Source organism: Cibotium barometz, chromosome 30 (assembly GCF_041138505.1).
Source record: "Cibotium barometz isolate CiBa-2024 chromosome 30, ASM4113850v1, whole genome shotgun sequence".
Lineage (NCBI taxonomy): Eukaryota > Viridiplantae > Streptophyta > Polypodiopsida > Cyatheales > Cibotiaceae > Cibotium > Cibotium barometz.
The window spans coordinates 8,759,143-8,777,764 of record NC_141075.1 but is presented as its reverse complement, the minus strand read 5'-3'; the positions used below and the strand labels follow the sequence as shown (position 1 = coordinate 8,777,764).

At 46.2% G+C, this 18,622-nt stretch overlaps 1 protein-coding gene across 2 annotated transcripts in view; it reads left to right on the top strand.

Moving 5' to 3' along the window:
• Positions 1–1,753: 1,753 nt before the first annotated feature.
• The window catches only part of LOC147621120 (protein TAB2 homolog, chloroplastic-like), a 187,238-nt gene continuing 170,369 nt past the window's right edge, over positions 1,754–18,622 (top strand). The window contains exons 1-3 of one of the 2 annotated variants that reach the window (XM_086823850.1): positions 1,754–2,852; positions 3,053–3,122; positions 3,217–3,388. In XM_086823850.1, coding sequence (XP_086679976.1) covers positions 2,338–2,852; positions 3,053–3,122; positions 3,217–3,388 — 757 coding nt within the window. In that variant the 5' untranslated portion in view covers positions 1,754–2,337. The remainder of the gene's footprint in view (positions 2,853–3,052; positions 3,123–3,216; positions 3,389–18,622) is intronic. The other variant, XM_086823849.1, reaches the window with a different exon arrangement.

Sequence of the window (18,622 nt, the reverse complement as noted above, 5' to 3'; positions counted from 1 at the left end):
AATACGCATGGGGTCATTTTAACCTTTTGCAACTTGACTCTTAACTCTTTTGGCTTAGGCTCATTTTGGTCGTTGGTGACTTAACTTTTGAACTCTTATGACATTGATGCATTTTTCACTCCGACGAATTGACTTAGTTTTATGCTTACTTGATGGCATTCCCCTTGTTACTAAGCAGCGATGTTATCCGAGTTATATGCTTACCTGATGACATTTCCCCTTGTTACTAAGCAACGATGTTATCTGAGTTAAGGGTGTATGTATCATCTTCATAAGCTTGGCTTCTGCCCAGGTTAAGAATGAATGGTTCTCGGGCTTCCTTGTGCTAGGTGCTCATCAGAGGGTTTAGCGGGTAGCGATGCTAGGATTTCATGCAAAGCTATGGAAGAGGGTAGTTCTTGGATTTTCTTTTGAAGTTGTTCTTGTTCTTCCACTATTCATGTGTGCTCTATCTTAGCTTTTTCCTTATCTTTAAGCAGGTGTGACATGTCAATGCAAGGTCTTTGACAATGATGATGATTTTGTTAACCTTTCTTTTCTCGTTCTAGAAGGGTTGCATCTTTGTACGGATGGCCTCTTCGTCGGCACTCAAATTGGCTTCTTCCTTGGTAGTATCCTTGGGCTATTAGTGATCTGTGTGCGGTCAGTAAGGTCACCCATCCCCGTGTGGTTGGATTGTTATATGACTTTCGATTTCTTGTCAGCTTTGGGATCCGCACCAACTTGTCATCATCAACTTTTGGTGGATTTACTCTCCTTTGGAATCAATCCATGCTTGTTTCGGCTTTTTGTTCTTAGGCTTTGGCTGTGGTAGGCACATAAGTTGCCTTCCTTTGGATCTTCAGTACCCACCTTGCTTCATCTAGTTTCTTTTGGGACTTTATGAGAGACCAAAGAAAATTGGAAGTATTGGTTGCTAGCCTGTGGTGCCTCCTCAATTTTTAACAAAGCTTTTCCTCTTGGTTAAGCTTTTGTCCCTTTGGGCTTTTGGTGCTACGGGATGTGGAGAGGGTTGATTAGATGAGGCCTTGAGTTTATGGATGATTGCACTTACTGGCTTGATGGGACCTCCCCTTTAATAGTGCATGTATGTATGTACGTGCGTGTGTGAGTTTGGGCTCACACACACACACACAAACACACACACACACACACATTTTGGCCTTTACCTTACTTTCAGGTTCTATTATTCACAAAAGTGCTAGTTGTAGGCGGGAAGAGACGAAGAAATGTTGTTGTAAAACTTCATTGCTAGGAACCATTAAGTTACGGACAAGTGAATATTTCATCTGACTCTCTCCTAACTCAAGAGGGGGATTCACCTTATAAATTTTGACCATAATCTGCATAGGTATTGCATAACTTTTGAGCTTAAAAAATGGAAAGTTTCTTGGCTGGCCATGGCGTAGAGTTGATAAATACATAATAAAGAAACAAATAAAATGCTTCGTGCATACAAGAATCTCTGTGCATGTAGTGAATGCACAAGATATCAATTAGACATTTAGATGTAAGGATGACAACACTTACGTCTTAGAGTCCAAATTACATTGCAATAAGTGATCATGTCCATATTTGAACATAAGGTCCACTTTATCTTTATTACAAATAGTCAAAGTCATATTACAAATAGTCAAAGTCATCTCTAATTTAGTTAATGCAGGTATAGAGTCCATTTTACCTAGGTCGGGTATAGAACACTCCCTTTGGGTCCGTGCTTTGGGATTATAATATTGTTTAAAAACCGTAATAGAATACCCTTTTCAGGCCACATACCTTGTAACAAAGGTTAGGGGTCAGAAAAGGCACACCCAGAAACCCTCTATTGGTAATGTCAAATCCTCCCTCTATGAATAATTTATTGGGTGAAGACAACTCTCTCTCTCTCTCTCTCTCTCTCTCTCTCTCAAAATGAGCAAAGATAGAGTTCTCTCTAGAGGCCAATTTCACTCGTGCCCTTTTCACAAACCACACGTGACACCTACAAAATGTGCCTGGTGCCCGGAAAAATGAAATCATGGCATTTATAAAATATGGGGCGGATAATATTCGAGATGGGAAATAGCCATGGAGCGCCACAAACTTCAAATATGAAAATCTGAACAACATTGGTCGTCACCAGCCATAAACATAAAATTGCAGCCTTGAATTAAGCGAGAGAAGGGTGCTTTCCTGTTGTTTTCTTAAAAATATAAAACGACACAGAAGCTTGCTCCCCTGCATTTGAAAGCGAGGGCTGGTTTGCCCTTAGGGTCTTCTCCTGCTTGCTAGGCTCTGCTTCTTAACACTGTTTTCCACACAGCATATGTGGTGTTTTTGTGAGGAGAGCAGGGCGCCATGTGTACCCTCATGAATGCAAGGGCAGTTTTGAGTCCTTCCTGCAGTTCTTGTACAACTCTGCCATTCAAGAAGCAACGCACATCATCATGGTTACGATGGGTCCACTTGGCATCTTGCAACAGCAGACCCACTCGCTGGCCATCCTGCACTCTGGATGCTGTGGGGGGCCCTTTAAGGGAGAGCTTAGAGGAACCTTTTCAAATCCCTTCAAAAGAAGGAAAAGTACCGAAAGCACAGCCCTTGTCATCTGACCCTCATGAAGAGCTTTCTCTTGCCCCTGGCACTGACGTTTTTTCCATCAGGGAATGGGAGCTCGACTTCTTCTCGCGTCCCATCCTGGATGCACGCGGCAAGAGAGTGTGGGAGCTGGTTGTCTGTGACAGCAAAAGGAAGTTGCAGTTTGCTAGATTCTACCCCAACAATGCCATCAACAGCATCACTCTCAAGGATGCCATTAGTTACATAATGAGTACCCTCTGCCTTCCTAAACCTCAAAAAATCCGTTTTTTCAGGTAACTGTTCAATACTTGAAGTCATTAGTGGATCACTGTAAGAATCCAAGAGGGCAGATTACTGCATTGTTTTTCTTAATGCCTGTTGAGATTTGTGAAAAGTTCTCGTGAAAGATAATGATGAGAAAAGGATCTATACCATTGCACACCCATGCCCACACATAAACACACGTACTCATAGCATGATGTAATGGGAGCAGGTCTCAAATGCAGACTGTCATCTCGAAAGTTTGTAATGAACTTGATATTCAGCCTGTTCCCAGTCGGAGGGTACGCCACTAGCACATTGGAAAATTATCATGCCGTTAGCATTACTTTGTTTTATTCCAGCTGATATCTTATCAATCGAGTTTGGTTTCTGCAGTGTATTTCATTGATACGGTGGCTAGATCAACGATATGTTTCTGTTTACCGGCAACATCCTGGTTTCCAGGATGGTGCTGCACCTCCCTTGCAGCTAGAGCAATCCTTTCCACTTGAACTTCCAGATGCATTGCGTGGCGAGCAATGGGCCTTTGTTCAGCTTCCTCTTCCAGGTTGCAAAGTCTACCATGCAGCCCCTATGATTTATTTTGGCTTCTTGTTAGATTGCATAGCTTCACTTCTATGATTCTCATCGTTTTCACCTTTTTTTAAATACTCTAGAGTAGTGAGGGCACTCTATGATGCCTTGGCCCTTCCATTAGTGAGATTGTGGTTGAGAAAAGTTTAACTACATCAAGGGCTCTTAATATGTAATGTGTTGTGAGAATAATGTGCTAGGGCTTGTGGACAGGAGGAGGATTCTAATCTCGTAATTTCCGCTTGCTGACATTGAGGGTGTTGTGTGAGGATCGGGTTAGTGTGCTGACGGCACTCTCGTTTCTTCTGGCTCTCTTAGTGCAGTGTATGCTGTTGCTTGCCAAAATCTCAGCTTAGGTTTCTCAACTAACTATTCTACTTCATGTGATGCATCAGCTTTGTCTTTCCTAACAACTAGCTCAACAGACCTCTTAGATTGTTTTAAGTACATGACTACATGTGGTGGAGGCGATGGGCTCATGGACATATTCATATGTGGGACTTTGGGGCCTAGGCTTATGGGCATGGGCATAATAAGTGAGTGTGAAATGGGCCAAAGTATATAAGACAATGGCTCAGAGTTAATTGAGGAACTTTTGGACTCTTTGATCATAATACAATTACCTTGATGCCAATGGCTCAAGCTTTCATGGTGAACTTCTTCTTTTTGAGATGCTAGAATGGTGACCTACACTCTTGTTGTCTACTCCAAGTATTGAGTGGACTACTATCTTCCAGTGGTATTAGAGCTCTTGTTTGATCCATTGTTTTATTTATAAATTTCCCACCATTTGTCATCATTTTTTGCATTTTCTTGATTTTCTCGTTTTCTTGATCAAGAAGATGACTATGGTGATCTTGAGTGGTGAAAATCCCATTTCTATGGTTAATTCCATGGTTTTTTTCCAATTTGGCCTTGCAAGGAGATCTCATTGATGAGCTGGACAAGTATGAGCGAGAAAGCGGCATAATTTGCTCGTCCCATTGTAAAAGATGAGATAGCTTGCAAGAGGGTGTGAAATGGTGGGAGACATTTGGGGCTTGTACACCCAAATTACAAGCTCTTGCACTTAGGGTGCTTTCTCAAGGCACATGTGCCTCCCCATGTGAAAGAAATTGGAGCACATTTTCTCTCATTCATACTAAGAGAAGAAATAGGCTTCTTCCTTCTCATACGGAGAAGCTTGTTTTCATACACACAAACTTGAGGCTCATCTCCAAGATCAAAGAAAGAGGCTATGAGAGAATGGAGATCACATTGGATATGCTTAACAAAGAAAAAGATGAGGAGCGCTTGATCGCCTTGCAAGATTTGCAAGAGGCTATTGCAAAGAACGATGAGGCTTTGGAGCCTCTTTCAATTGCTCCACCCTCTATAGATGGCCAGCCATCCTCTAGCCATGTTAGGACATCATGCTCAGTTGCTACCGAGGCTTATGAGTTTGATGATGATGAGGAGGAGGAGGAGGAGGAGGAGGAGGAGTTTGCAGATGAGGATGAGGAGTCCATTGATCATGCTGAGGATGAGGGGAGCTTTGATGAGGCTTAAGCCTTAGGGTTACTTAGTATTCTTCCACTCTCTACTTATGTTTTGTTTTTCCTCACTGCTCAGGAGTCAGTCTACAGGTTTTGCGGCTCGCCCACTATGCAGTGAGCACTCCATCATCCATCTTTTTGCTCGCTTCCACTCATGTTTTATTTAGTTTCTTGAGGCTTGGACCTTCTCATGTTTGTCCACATGGCACAACCTACATGTGATAGGTTTTTGGCATTTTCCCACTCCACACTCCCTAGTCCCTACTTATGTAACATGTAACATGATACATCATTGATCATACATGTATGATGTAAACAAGTTACAGTAATATAAAGTCCGGACTCTGGAGTTTGGATTTTGACTCTACATCATTTATGTTTTTTCTAATCCCAAAATCTTTGCAGTTTCAAGTTTCTTTGGTTTTTTGTGTAATATGTAGCATGTTTTTCCTTAAATTTAGGGTGCCGTATGGTATCCAATGTATGGAATTTCTTGGGGGTGTGAACCGTACTTTTTCCATACTTCCATATCTGTATGCGTTTGCCGTATGGTTGCCATATGGAAAAACTATGCTTCGAGCAACAACTGAGTGTAGAAAGACCAAGTATGATAGTTGGTTGCTGGACGCTTCATGGAGTCACTGACTTGGGGAGGGTTGTAGGATGGTATGTGGGCAGGGGTGGGAGCACGATCTTGATGAGAGAAACTCAGAGAGGAAAGATTGGGAATAGGAACCACATGTGGAGCGGTAGGAGCAGGGAATCCAGGTTGTGATGGAGCGGGAGAAGAAATAGGAGAAGGAATGGCTGTAGAGAAGGGGTCTCCTTAAGCCATGTCTGCTGAAAAAAAAAAGTATCTCCTCTCAAGCTGTGCACAGCAATAGAAAGAAGAAAGAAAGGGAAGGGAGGGTGGGAATCTGAAAATAGCAGACTATCTCAGAGTTCCTATCCTCAGCACCTATGAAGAGGGTTTCAGCTAATAACAATAAAAATGCAGAAAACGCAGAAGCTATGCAGAAAACGCAGCCTACAGTAGCAAGAAATTGCAGCACTTGAGGCAGTCCCGCAGCTCCACTGTAAAACCCAGGTTACTGATGAAGAAACACAGGAGTAAACAGCTCCTATATGCTGTAAACAGTCAACAGCAACATGGGAAAAGAAACGTAGGTCCTTGTAGAAGTTTCCCGCTTTGATACCATGAAAGAATGGGTACTATGCTGAGATATTTATTCAGTAGTGATCTTCTTTTCTCCTTTGTGCTTGTTGTCCATATACAATGTTGTATAGTTCTTGCAGCATTTGCAACTATTGCAGAAAACCTAGCCATCTTATTGAGGAATGTAGGAAGCGCATTGAGAGTGAAAAGAAAAAGAAGCAGCAAGGTTTGGTTGCTACTTTGCACACTAAAGAAGAGGCTAACTTTGCTCATGAGGGATATGCATTAGTGGTTACATGCAGTTTGCCTGCTTCTTGTATGTCTATCTCAGTTGGAGATTGGTACTTTGACACTGGTGCTTCTAAGCACATCACTTCTTGCAGAGATCTATTTGCCAATTTGCAGGATTCACTTCCAAGTGGCATAGTTATGTGTGCCAATGATGCCTCTTACTCCATTAAAGGCATTGGCAATGTGGAGCTAACAGCATGTAATGGGGATAGTTTTACTCTTTGTAACACTTTATATGTACCAGGCATTAAGAAGAATCTCATTTCTGTTTCAGTCCTTGCATTATTTGGGTTTAAGGTTCAGTTTTCTGGTCATTGTTGCTCAGTGTATGACAGGAGAGACTCAGCTTCTCTTATGCTTTCTGAGACATGATGCAGTGGCTTGTATAAGCTTGACATGTATGACAGGAGTACTTATTCTCATGATGCTATGCTTGCATCCACCTCCCGTGTGTTGAGTGACACTGAGTTATGGCATGCTCAGTTTGGTCACTTGAACTTCCCATCTCTTGTACGCTTGCAAAAGCAAGGTATGGTGCATGAGCTTCCTCCTATGCAGGTTCCCCTCAAGCATGTATGTGAGGGATGCATCCTTGGAAAGATGCACACGAATTCCTTTCCTAAAGATGGTGCTATGAGGGCCGTCCATCCATTACAGCTCATTCATAGTGATCTTTGTGGCCCCATGAGGGCTCCATCTTTTGGAGGACACTTGTACTTCATCACATTCATTGATGACTACACTCGGTTTTGTTGGGTGTATGGTTTAAAAACGAAGTTAGGTGCCTTTGTAGCTTTCAGAGACTTTCGTCCCATGGCTGAAAATGCTTGTGGACACAAGCTTGTCACATTGCGTATAGATCGAGGGGGGAATATTTGTCAAATGAGTTCACAGCTTACATGCAGTTACATGGTATTTCTCATTAGTGTACTACCCCCTAACTCGTGAGCCAATGGAGTTACAGAGAGACGTAATTGTACACTTATGGAGATGGCACGTTGCATGCTCAAGAGCAAGGATTTGTTCTGTGCAGGGCCTCGGACAAGGGCATGTCAGTGGACTTTGCCCCGTGGATTATCCCGTCCTCCAGCATTATGAGAGGCGTCCTCAGGCTGCCCATCGTCTTCTTAGATCGGGGGTCAAACCTTGTTCTCTTCCATGAGAATCGTCTCATGGAATATTCAGGGCCTTGGAGGGCTTCCCACCTGTGATAGGAACCGCCTTCTAAAGGATCATCTTCACCTTGCTGTTACAGGAGGGTCGATGGATGTACTTTTGTTGCAAGAACACAAATTGGATAGAGCTCAGTGTGGCAAAACTGGTAAGATGCTTTTTGGCCACACCTTTTGGTCCTCGGCAGTTGGGACTAGAGGGGGTGTTTGCATTTTAGTGGCAGCATTTGTTATGCCTCATGTTATTGGGCACGGTGTTATCATCCCTGCTAGAGCGCAGTGGATCTTGATCATGCATGAGGGTCAGAAATTGGGAATTTTGAATATCTATGCACCTAACGTGAGGTGAAAGGCTGGCCTTTTGGGACAACATTACAAATGTCATTCCCCAGGTTGATTATTGGATAGTGGGAGGAGATTTTAATATGGTTGAGCAACCTTTTGACAAGAAGGGTGGACGCGAAGGGGGTTTACACTCTTTGGAGTGAACCTCATGGGAGAGATTCACGCTTTCTTTTTTTGGTAGGGATTGTTGGACTGAGGATGACTTCTAGAGAAGGCTAAACTCCTTATCTTTCTCTTGGCATAACCGCAGGAGCGGGGATGAGAGCATCTTTGCATGGCTGGACAGGTTTTATGTGGATGATTGGTTCTTGGACAGAGGAGGCACCATTGCTATTATGCCTGGCACCACCAAATCCGATCATTGCCCCGTTGTTTTGTGTCTCGGAGCTTGGGGCTCGCTCAGTCTCTCCCCATGTCCGTATCCCTGACTCTCTTTATCTAGATGTTGACATCTCCCTTGAGATCAGAGAGATATGGAGATCTTGTGACGGTCCTGATCCTTGTCATAATATTGTGCTGGCTCTTGAGAGGACCAGCCATCATTATCATAGCACTGCCTTGTCCAAGAAGAAGGAGGCTCTGGACAAGGAGAGAGCTATTAGGCATAGGATTGCTGCTCTTCAGAGGGAACATGAAAAGCATCCATACGCGTCTTGGATTACAGACCTCTTGACCACAGTTAGAGCGGAGCTGCAGTTGGCCATGGACAGGAGGGCTGAGTTCGTGTTTCATGCGAATGAGGCTTTTTGGACTCAGATGGGTGGCAGATGCAACAAAGAGTTTTTCTCAGCACACATGCCTTCCCATTGCAGGGATTCTGTGAGATACTTGCAGGATTCACAAGGTGAGGTTCAGATTGAGCCTGATAAGGTGAGGGGTATTGCTTCAGATTTTTATCGCTTTGTTGACTGCAGAGGTGCCCTCTCCTCAGAGAGATGTGGCATGGCAGAAAGTTTGGGAGTGCATGCCCAGGCTCATTACAGATGCTATGTGTTCTTCCTTGGATGCCCCTTTCTCGAAGGATGAATTCCTTCACGCACTGCATGCTCTTTCTAGTGGTTCATGCCCAGGGGATGATGGTCTTTCTCCCGCCTTCTTTTTTCTTTTTTGGGATCATATTGGAGATGCTATCACTGTTGCCCTTCAGGACATATGGTTGTCGGGTATGATGCCGCCATACCTCACGGAGGGGCTGATTCACCTTATCCCCAAGAGTGGGGACAAGACTGACATCAAGCAATGGAGGCCCATCACCCTCCTTGGATGTAACATGCGGAAGCTTCGGAGAAGATCGGTAACTTCAATGCTCAGAAATCAGCACCCTTTTCACGACGGAATTAACGCACAAAACTGAATGAAGATGTGCAGAAAATAGAGAGAGAGAGAGGGAGAGATGGAGAGGACACAGTATTGGGTCCCAAAAACCCTCTGTAGGGCCCCCACCACGGATGGTGTATTTGCTTTATTAGAATGATGTAAATCTGAAAAGAAAATACAGAAATCTTGACCTTTCTTGGCTGAGAAAACTTTGCCCTTGACCTGCAGTCCTTCATCCCTTTGCTTTAGCAACTCCTTGGCTTGTCTAGCCCTTGTTTGCCTTGGCTCTTGGTGAAAAATGAGATGAAACAATGGGATTGTGGGCTCCCTATTTATACTACTCCATAAAGGGCAGTCGGCCAGCTGTAAATCCAGGTGGCCAGCAATATTCTGTCCCACGACTGTAAATTCAGCATTAAATGCGGGAAAAATCCTATCAAATGCTGCGCACTCTCTCATGGCTGGCTGGGCATTAGGCGCCTGTGCAAAGAGGGGCTGGGCATTGTTTCTAGACTGTTTGGGGACTGGGCAGCCTGTATGGGCTGCCCCAAACTTGCCCTTACAGCCATAACTAGGTTGTATAGCCTGTATGCCTCCCTTAGCCTGCTCCTAGGTCTGTCCTACAGCCCTTGTATGGCTGGTGGGTTCAGCCAGGGCCTTCCTAGCCCTCATGGGGGTGGTTTCACACTATCCCCATGCCCACACAAAGACCCGGGGTATAGCCCTATGGGCTGGCCCCTTGTTCTAAAAGCAAACCCTAACTAACTACTCAGTGATCTGGCATCCGGTACCATACCAGATACATAGAATCACTGACATGATTCCAGAGGGAGACTTACAGCGCGGACTGGCACTGTTTCATGTGCAGGACAGTGCACACCTGACCTTGGACTCATGTGCAGGACAATGCACACCTGACCTCGGACGACTGAGATGGATCCCTGGCTGACTTGTCTCTCGGACTTGGCTCTTATGGGACTAGTTCACCATCCCAGGTCCTGCACCTTCTATACAGATATGTCTATGTGGCATCCAAGTGCGGGATGCACGTGACATTGGATCTGCATATAAAATCTTAGCTAAAGCCTTGAGTATAAGGTTGCAGCCGATTCTTTAAAGGACTATCCATGATACACAGAATGGGTTCCTCCAAGGAAGGAGTATATTTGATAACATTACACAACAGTTTGCTCCAGTGCTCTTAAGCATTAAAAGCAAACTTCATCATTGGAGTAGGAGGAAGCTCAACTTGGCTAGCTTCGTCGCCTTATTCGGAACTTTCTTTGGTCAGGGCTTGATGGAAATGCACACACCAGGGCCAGAGTTGCTTGGGAAACCATTATCAGGCCTAAGCAGGAAAGGGGATTGAATATCATTGACCTTGAGGTGCAATGTAAGGCTTTGCTTCGTAAGGTTGTTGTTAGGGGCTTTCTTCCAGGCCACTGAGCGGTGGAAGGACTTTCTCATGCAGCAGATCACGAAGTGTGTCCCTGTTCGCGGAGGTGACTGGACTCTCATCTCACGCTTTATTTTTTCGGATGCAGTTCACCGCTCCCCTTCATCCCCCTTGGTTAGGTCCCTCCTACGGGCTTGGGATTGCCTGAGGAGTTTTTTGGTACACATCCCCCCGCGTTCAGTGGAGGAAGCTAACCGGCAGCCCATTTTGTGGAATGATTTGATCTTAGATGTGCATGGTAGGCCTCTTGGGGCAGCTATGCATATTCTTTGGGCTGGCTGGGAGACCCTATGCCCCACAGTGCTGGCTTGGAAGAGGCTTCAGAGCCTCACTGAGGTGCAGAGATTGGATTTCACGTAGCATTTGGGAGGCTCTAGCCGGAGGATTGCACAGATTGATGCAGCCATTCCCAACCACTGGATTACTGGATCTTTCTTGGAAGGCCGTCATCATTCTTGGTTTGGAGTTTTTTATGGGACAGGTGTTCATCTCCAGGTTATGGGTCTCCCCTTGAGTAGGGAGGATGATGTACCGGTCTTTTTTTTTGTACAGGATGGATGGCAGCTGGAGAGATGTGACGTGCAGGACCTTATTGAGGGTCCCCAGATTCGTCCAGTCAGAGTTGTTGGTAGGTTAGGGAAGCACGTCTTTGTTGACACACCCCCCCCCCCCCCAGGGATGATCACATAGAGTGTTAGCCTTTGGTTGTATGGTGGCTGCCCTATCAGACATTTGCATTGGGACCCCGGTGAGTGGGAGTGGAAGGATGCTTGTAACCCTTTGAAAAGCATGCCTGTTGTCAGTTATACGGTGCGGAATGCCAGACATCTTATCTTGGGACACATTCAGAGTGTCCCTAATCTTACACCCCATTGGGAATCTTACGGCATTTCGATTGACATTTAGAGGGTATTTTGGTGGAGGTTGTGGCATTCTTATAGGAAGCCACATATTTCCTCCTTTATCTGGGTGTCTCTTCATGGTGGTTTGGCCACCAATTAGTGGAGGTCTGTTACTGGTGCTTGCCCAGCATGCCCTAGATGTGCAGGAGTTTCGAAGTCAATTTACCATCGTTTATGGGAATGCAGGGAAGCACAAAGGGTTTGGTCTGCGATTGCACCCCTCTTTGGTAGGATTAAGAGGGACGCTATCATTTCTTTTGGTTCTATCATTTGGTTGACATAGTCTGGGCCTCAGCTGAGATTCGAGGGGACTGACAGGAGCTTGGCCATTATGGTTAGGCAAGGAGTTGCTTGGCAGTGTTGTCTGGCTCCTGGATTGTTGATGAGGACAAGCTCTAGGAGGATGCATTCGCTTGGGAGGCTAGAGTACTATACTCTCTGCAGAACAGGGGCTCCTCGGAGGCAAGGAAGAGATATGGTGTGCGGCACTGTCTCCGGAGAGGCTTTGCAGATGCAAAGGGATGGAATCCCGATGGCCACCCGAGCAAGAACCGAAGTGGTGGTGGAGGGGGATTCCATTACTCTCCCGATAGCACTAGGAGAAGATGAAGGTATTCCTTCCTAAGGCTTGGGAATTAGACTGTCACGAGAAAGCATGACATGCCAGCTAGAGGGTCGGATGTTGGGTCGAAGCCGTGTTGCCACCTCACAAAGAGGGCCTGGGCCGTACGCAGTGCAATAGGGCTCAGTTGCATGACTCTATCCGACGCCCGTTGGCGAGTCAGACTCAACGTGGTAGTAGCCATGCCCCAAAGGATGAATATCAGTAATGTTTCCAGGCGCACCAAGGAGGCTAGCATGTAAAAGATCCCTGAGTTGTCCACGCGCTGGATGGCTACCAACAATCTTGGATACCGAAGTGGAGGCCTCTAGAGATGCAATTGTTGAAGTGAGGAGCTGGAGGTCCGCTTCTAAAAAGGATAGGCAAGGGACGGTGGCCTCGGTCGGGGATGACATAGCGTCTGCCATGGAGTTCTCCTGGGGGTTGCAGACCAGAAGAGGCTGAAACTTGCCTGAAGAAAATGTTGCCCGAGAACTGAAAAGCTGCCTTGAGAAGCACTGAAGAGGAGAGGCAAGAAGGGGAATTGGGGAGCTGGGAGGAGGAAAAGCAAAAAGAACTAGGGAGAGGTGGACGGGCAGCTGAGAAAAAGGGGGAAAAAAGGGGGGCTGAGGGCAAGAGGCGGAGGGAGACGGGGGTAGGATGTCTCGTGCACCCATGCAATGTGGTACACAGTGACAAACTGGCTCATCAACAGTCCAAGAAACATGTATAGTAGTACCTTTTTAGGAAATTTTGTCGTATGCCATGACCCCTTTGCGAGCCCCATTCCGGGACATGTCAGGCACAAGCTACGTAGGTCAGTCTCCTAGCCATAGAGGTCTGTCAAGTTAGTCCTCTTAACCCACTTTGGAGAATTCAGCAAGTAGTCCTCATTTAGGTGCATGTAGATGTTAGCCTTATGAGTAGAAGTCATTAAAAGCATTGTAGTTGCACTCATGTAGCAGGGGCCAGCCCTAAGGTCAATCCCAAGAAGGGACAGGCTTGTGAGGGGTGTAAACACCCTTAGCCATCTAGTAGAACCAGTCGGCAGCCCTTGTGAGGGCTTGGGCAGATACAGCCAGGCCCAAACATGCAGTCGGCTAGGGTTGATGCAGTCGGCTAGGCCCAAACATGCAGTCGTCCAGCAGCCAGACAGGCCCACGACCCAGCCAACATTAAATGCAAATAATCCAGTGGTGGCAAACAATGAACAGGCCAACAGCCTTTCTGCCAGCCGACCAGCACCCCTATGGACATATGAAAAGGCGCCCCAGCCTCAGTCCATATTCAGCATTCTTGTGCTTTCAATGTGAACAAAGCTCAGTCTCTTCGAGAGTTCTCAGCACGCCAACCCTCCGTCTCGGGCCGGTGTATTCTCTTCGAAGATAGCTTCATAGTCGCCTACAGCTTGTGCGTAGTTCTGCCCAACGTTTGGTCACTCTGTCCTTGCATTTGGTGATCAGTTTGTCTGTTTGTCCGCTCAGTCTTGTGGACACAGCTCAACTTGTGTTTAGTTCTCCAGAAGAAATAAAGGAAATACTCGTGCTTGCAGAGGGGAGGGAGGGAAGGTTTCTTCAGTGGGTAATTTGGGACCCCATCTGGTGTTGTCTCGACTACATCTTTCAGATTCATGTATGCTGTTTAAAGGAGTGCTAAAGACTCACTAAACTTAGGTTTAAAGAAGGCCTCGTTGTTTCACATGGTCCTAGCTTGGCATATGCTACATTGGTATTAGAGCTTGGGACGTGATTCAACCTGGCAACCTAGGGTGAGAGCATCGTGAGGATGGTGAAGTGAAAAACCACTTGCCCATCCACCATGGCATCAAGCTTCGAAGACATTACTAAAGAAGAAGAACCATTTGAAGAAATGCTTATGCAAAAAGAAGACGAAGGCAACCAGAAGTTAAAGGAGTAGATAAGGCAACTCCAGATTCAACTCGAAAGAGTTCAAATGAAAAAAAACTGGTAGAATTACATGCAATCTTGGCCCAGCAAGAGACACCTAAAGAACAAAGTTCCTCAATGGAGCAGTGGTGTCAATGGATGATTGAAAAAGAAGAGCGAGACTGTGAAACTATTAGAATATGCAGCGGAGATAAAGACAAGATCTGAAAACACAAGAGCAAGTGTATTGCACAAAAACACAGCAATAGAGAGGGGGAGAGAGAGGCGTGTAACTTTTCTATATACACAAGAGAAAATCTTGAGATCAGAATACAAAGTGTGTGGGGGCTAGGGGCCATTTTATATGGCCCCTACAACCAGTCGGCCTGCATTGACAGTCGGTCAGCACACAGGGAAAGTCGTGGAGGAGTAGGGGCAGTTGGCCATCATTTGGATCAGCCAACAGCCACAGGACAGACTCCCACACCTGGTAAAAATAGGGAAAAATATGGAGAGTGGGGAAAAATGAGAAAACACCTAAATCGGGCGGGCACAACAAAAAAAAAGAGGCCCTGGTGTAAATATAGAGACAGGAGATGACTGCTAACACCCCCCCTTAGCTCCTGGATGTGAGCTGGAGTGCCGTTGGAGCATAGCCTGAGGTAGAGACTTCGTGAAGAGGTCCACCACACTGTCCTCCGTCAAACAGAACTCTAGCAAGATGTCATCAACAACGATCTTTTCACAAACAAAATGCCTCTGGATGACCTCGGGTTCCACCAGTGGAAACCCAATCCCGCCAAGTAGCCTCTGCAACCTACCACCTCGTAAGCAGCACCACAAGCAGCTCGGTACTCTGCCTCTGTTGACGACAAGGCAATAGATGGTTGCCTCTTACTGCTCCATAAAACTGCTCCTGAGCCGAGGGGAAAACTGTAGCCTGATGTGGATCTCCTCCCCAATCTGAGTCACTCCAACCTTGAAGTCTGACTCCATCCATCAATCCCCCTCCTGTGTAAAAGAGTCCAAGATCCTTCGCATGCTGCAAAAACCACAAGATACGCAATCTTGCCTCCCAAAGAGTCCTCTGCAAACATGAGCTCAACAGCCTCATCAGAAAGCTTCCGTCCAATCTGGTATGCATCAACCAAATCAATGAACCATTCTGCTTCTGAGTCAAGGAGGCATCATACTGTTCACAAGGATCAACAACTATTACGGTGGGATGCCAAGTCTTGGAAACTTGTTGAAGACCGTTCAAGGCCTTCGAAAATCTGTAAACCACCCCCTCTGAATCCGGAACCACAAAGCCTGGAGAATGTGCAACATCCACCTCCTTCTGCAAGTAATCAATTGTCACCTGCCTGGCCTTCCAATAGGTCCCCGTGGAAAGAACTTCCTCATCTATAGGAGTTTCTTTGTCTCGAAAACTACGAGACATCAAAAACTACGAAACTTTACCTGTAAAGTTTTCTCTGAGTGAAAAACAAAAGAACTACCAACATCTATACTGGAAAGTTCCTACCACAACTGCTGCCATCAACTGGCAAGCCATCCACCATTTGGTTCGGGAAAGCCTGCACTTGCAGCGTATCCACACTTAAGTGGCCAATACCAGATTGCCACTCATCACAAAACTGAGGACCTGGGAGAGAGAGTGCTAAAAGTTTGTAAACTCCATTCTCCACTTCGCCTTCCCAAACTACCTGGCCTGTTGCCTTGTCCCGGAGAGCAACAAAATGCTCATCAAACTCCACCCGTTTGCGAGTCTTGCAAACCTAATGCACTGACAATAGATGAAAACCAAGTGATGGAACATACAACACTTGGGAGGAATGCTTCCCCCCTCTGCCGTCGGGAACTATCTCCAACCTGCCCTCACTATGAACTGGGATAGTGGATGTATCCCTAGTAAGGATGTGACCAGAATACTTGCAGAGATCCTATAAAGCCGAACGGGAAGGAGTCATGTGCCTGGAAGCACCACTATCGAGAATCCACTCCTGAGTATCCGTAGCGGAGAGTCCTCTAACCTCCTTCCTACACGAAGAAAATGAAACATCAGTGTCCATCACCTCCAGGTGCACAAAAGCTGGAGTCTTCACGGTTGCTACTGAGGATTCTGCACCCTTCTCGGTGCTCCGCTTGGGACACTACCTCCAATAGTGGCCTTTCTCCCCACAATCATTACAGGTCCTCTTTGCCTTCAGTTTCTCGTGGTCTGAGTAGGACGTCTTGTCAAAAGACTTCTCCGCGGAAGGTGAAGCCTTCCCTTTGCCCTTGTTGTTACGACCTTTCGACCGTTGGCCAGTTAAGGCCTCCGAACCTCCACCCTGTGGAGGGTTCGTGAATCTTTCCTCCTTGTCCAAGACCATGGGCACAAGCTCCTCCCATGTGATGGTGCTGAGCCTGCCACCCACTGGTAATCAACGAAGAGTAAAATGCTGAGTACTGAGAGAGCAAATGTGACAGCAACGTTATGGCCATATCCTCTGATGATATCTCTTTCCCAGCCTGGAGAACTTCCTGTTAAAGAGCCTGCAGCTTGTTGATGTGCTCTTGCATTGTCGACGACTTTGCAGGATTCATCACCCGCATTTCTACTTCCAAGGAGATCCTCTTCATGGGCGATACCCTGTTATAGAGAGAAGCTAGATGTTGCCATATACCTCTGGCCAGCGTCATATGCTTGATATGATTGATTACCTGTGGTGTGCAATTGAGGAAAATGAAAGAACAGACTCTGGCATTGACACGATCCCATAACTGTGCCTGTGTCTCACATTCCTTCCGAATCGAGGGTAACTCCCCTTCCTCTAACTCCGGCCGTGGAACCCCAACAACAATGAAATCAGCAAGGTCGTAAGACTCCAAAACAGATTCCATCATTACCTTCCATATGCCGTAGTTGTTCCCGTCCAACTGACGGTCCACTGGGAACGTGGGGAGTGTTGGGATCTTCATGTGCTTCTCTGCCATCTCAAGTAAATCTGCCATTGCGGGGGTGTAACTGAAAAAGGGTGGGTGGGTGGGAAAAATGAAGAACTAAACCTGCAAGTGGCTGTCCAGCAAATCAGCCCGCCTTCCTCTTGCTTCTTCTCTTCCCGTACGGCCCAAAACAGTCCTCCAATCAGCAACAAAACAGCCCCCCTCTTGCTCACACAATTCCCAAGATCTTCCAAGAGCCTAGAGCTCTGATACCATGTCAGAATATGCAGCGGAGATGAAGACAAGATCTGAAAACAGGAGAGCAAGTGCACTGCAGAAAAACACAGCAATAGAGAGGGAGAGAGAGAGAGGCGTGTAACTCTGCTATATACATAGAGAAAATCCCGAGATCAGAATACAAAGTGTGTGGGGGATAGGGGCCATTTTATATGGCCCCTACAACTAGTCGGCCTACACAAAAGATAGCCGACAGCAGTCATAAAGTCACCCGACTGGTTGCAACTCCAGTCGGCCAGCTACTGACAATCGGCTAGCACACAGGGAGAGTTGTGGAGCAGCAGGGGCAGTCGGCCATCATCTGGATCAGACAACAGCCACAAGACAGACTCCCACACTTGGTAAAAATAGGGAAAAAAATGGGGAAAAATATGGAGAGTGGGGAAAAATGAGAAAACACCTAAATTGGGCGGGCACACCCACAACAGAGGCCTTGGTGTAAATATACAGACAGGAGATGACTGCTAACAGAAACAAGACTGGACGACGAACAGCTGGCAGAGAAAGCCAAATGCAAGGCCAAAGAGGAGTGACTACGGGCAGAGCTTGAAGTGAAGGTGAACCACGAGTGATAGGCTCAAGGAGACTTGACGGACTAGTTCCAATAGACATTGCGGACTCTGGTAACTTCTTTCCACCCTTCTTAGTCCTCCATAACCCCAGCCACAGCCTTGACAACTGTCATCCGTGCCTCACCGAACTTCACCAAGTACGACGGCAAGTGCGACCATTCGGTTGTGACCCAGTTCATCCACCAGTTTGTTGCCCATTTTCCACTCTGCAAGATTACAGACCCCCAAGATAAAGTCCATCTGGTGGCTCCACACCTCATAGGTGATGCAGGGACTTGGTGGCAACATTGGTCCTATTTGCACAGAGATTCCTACATTGGCTCACCGGACTATGATTGGGACACCTTCGTGTCCATATCGTCTTTCCAAGGCATTGGAAGCTGAGTTGGAGACGCAACTTGCACAGTTGCTTAGGTTTGGTTTCATCAGGCCTTCATTCTCTCCATTTGTTGCACCGATTTTTTTTGTGCAGTAGAAAGATAAGAAATCCACACATCTCTGTGTGGATGTGACATGTGAGAGAGATTGACCGTCGTAAACACAACCTTAGGCTAACTAAACAGCACTTAATGATGCTTAAGAGATAGACAAATAGTGTCAATGCAATGCAATGCGGCTATATTAAATGAATGGGTTACAATGAGATCTAAATAGATCTATGATGCTGTCCTAGATGAAGATCCTTCTTGGGATGAGAGGAATGGGCTGAATGCTGAAGATGAGGACTGTTCCTTGCTCCAGTGCTGAGAT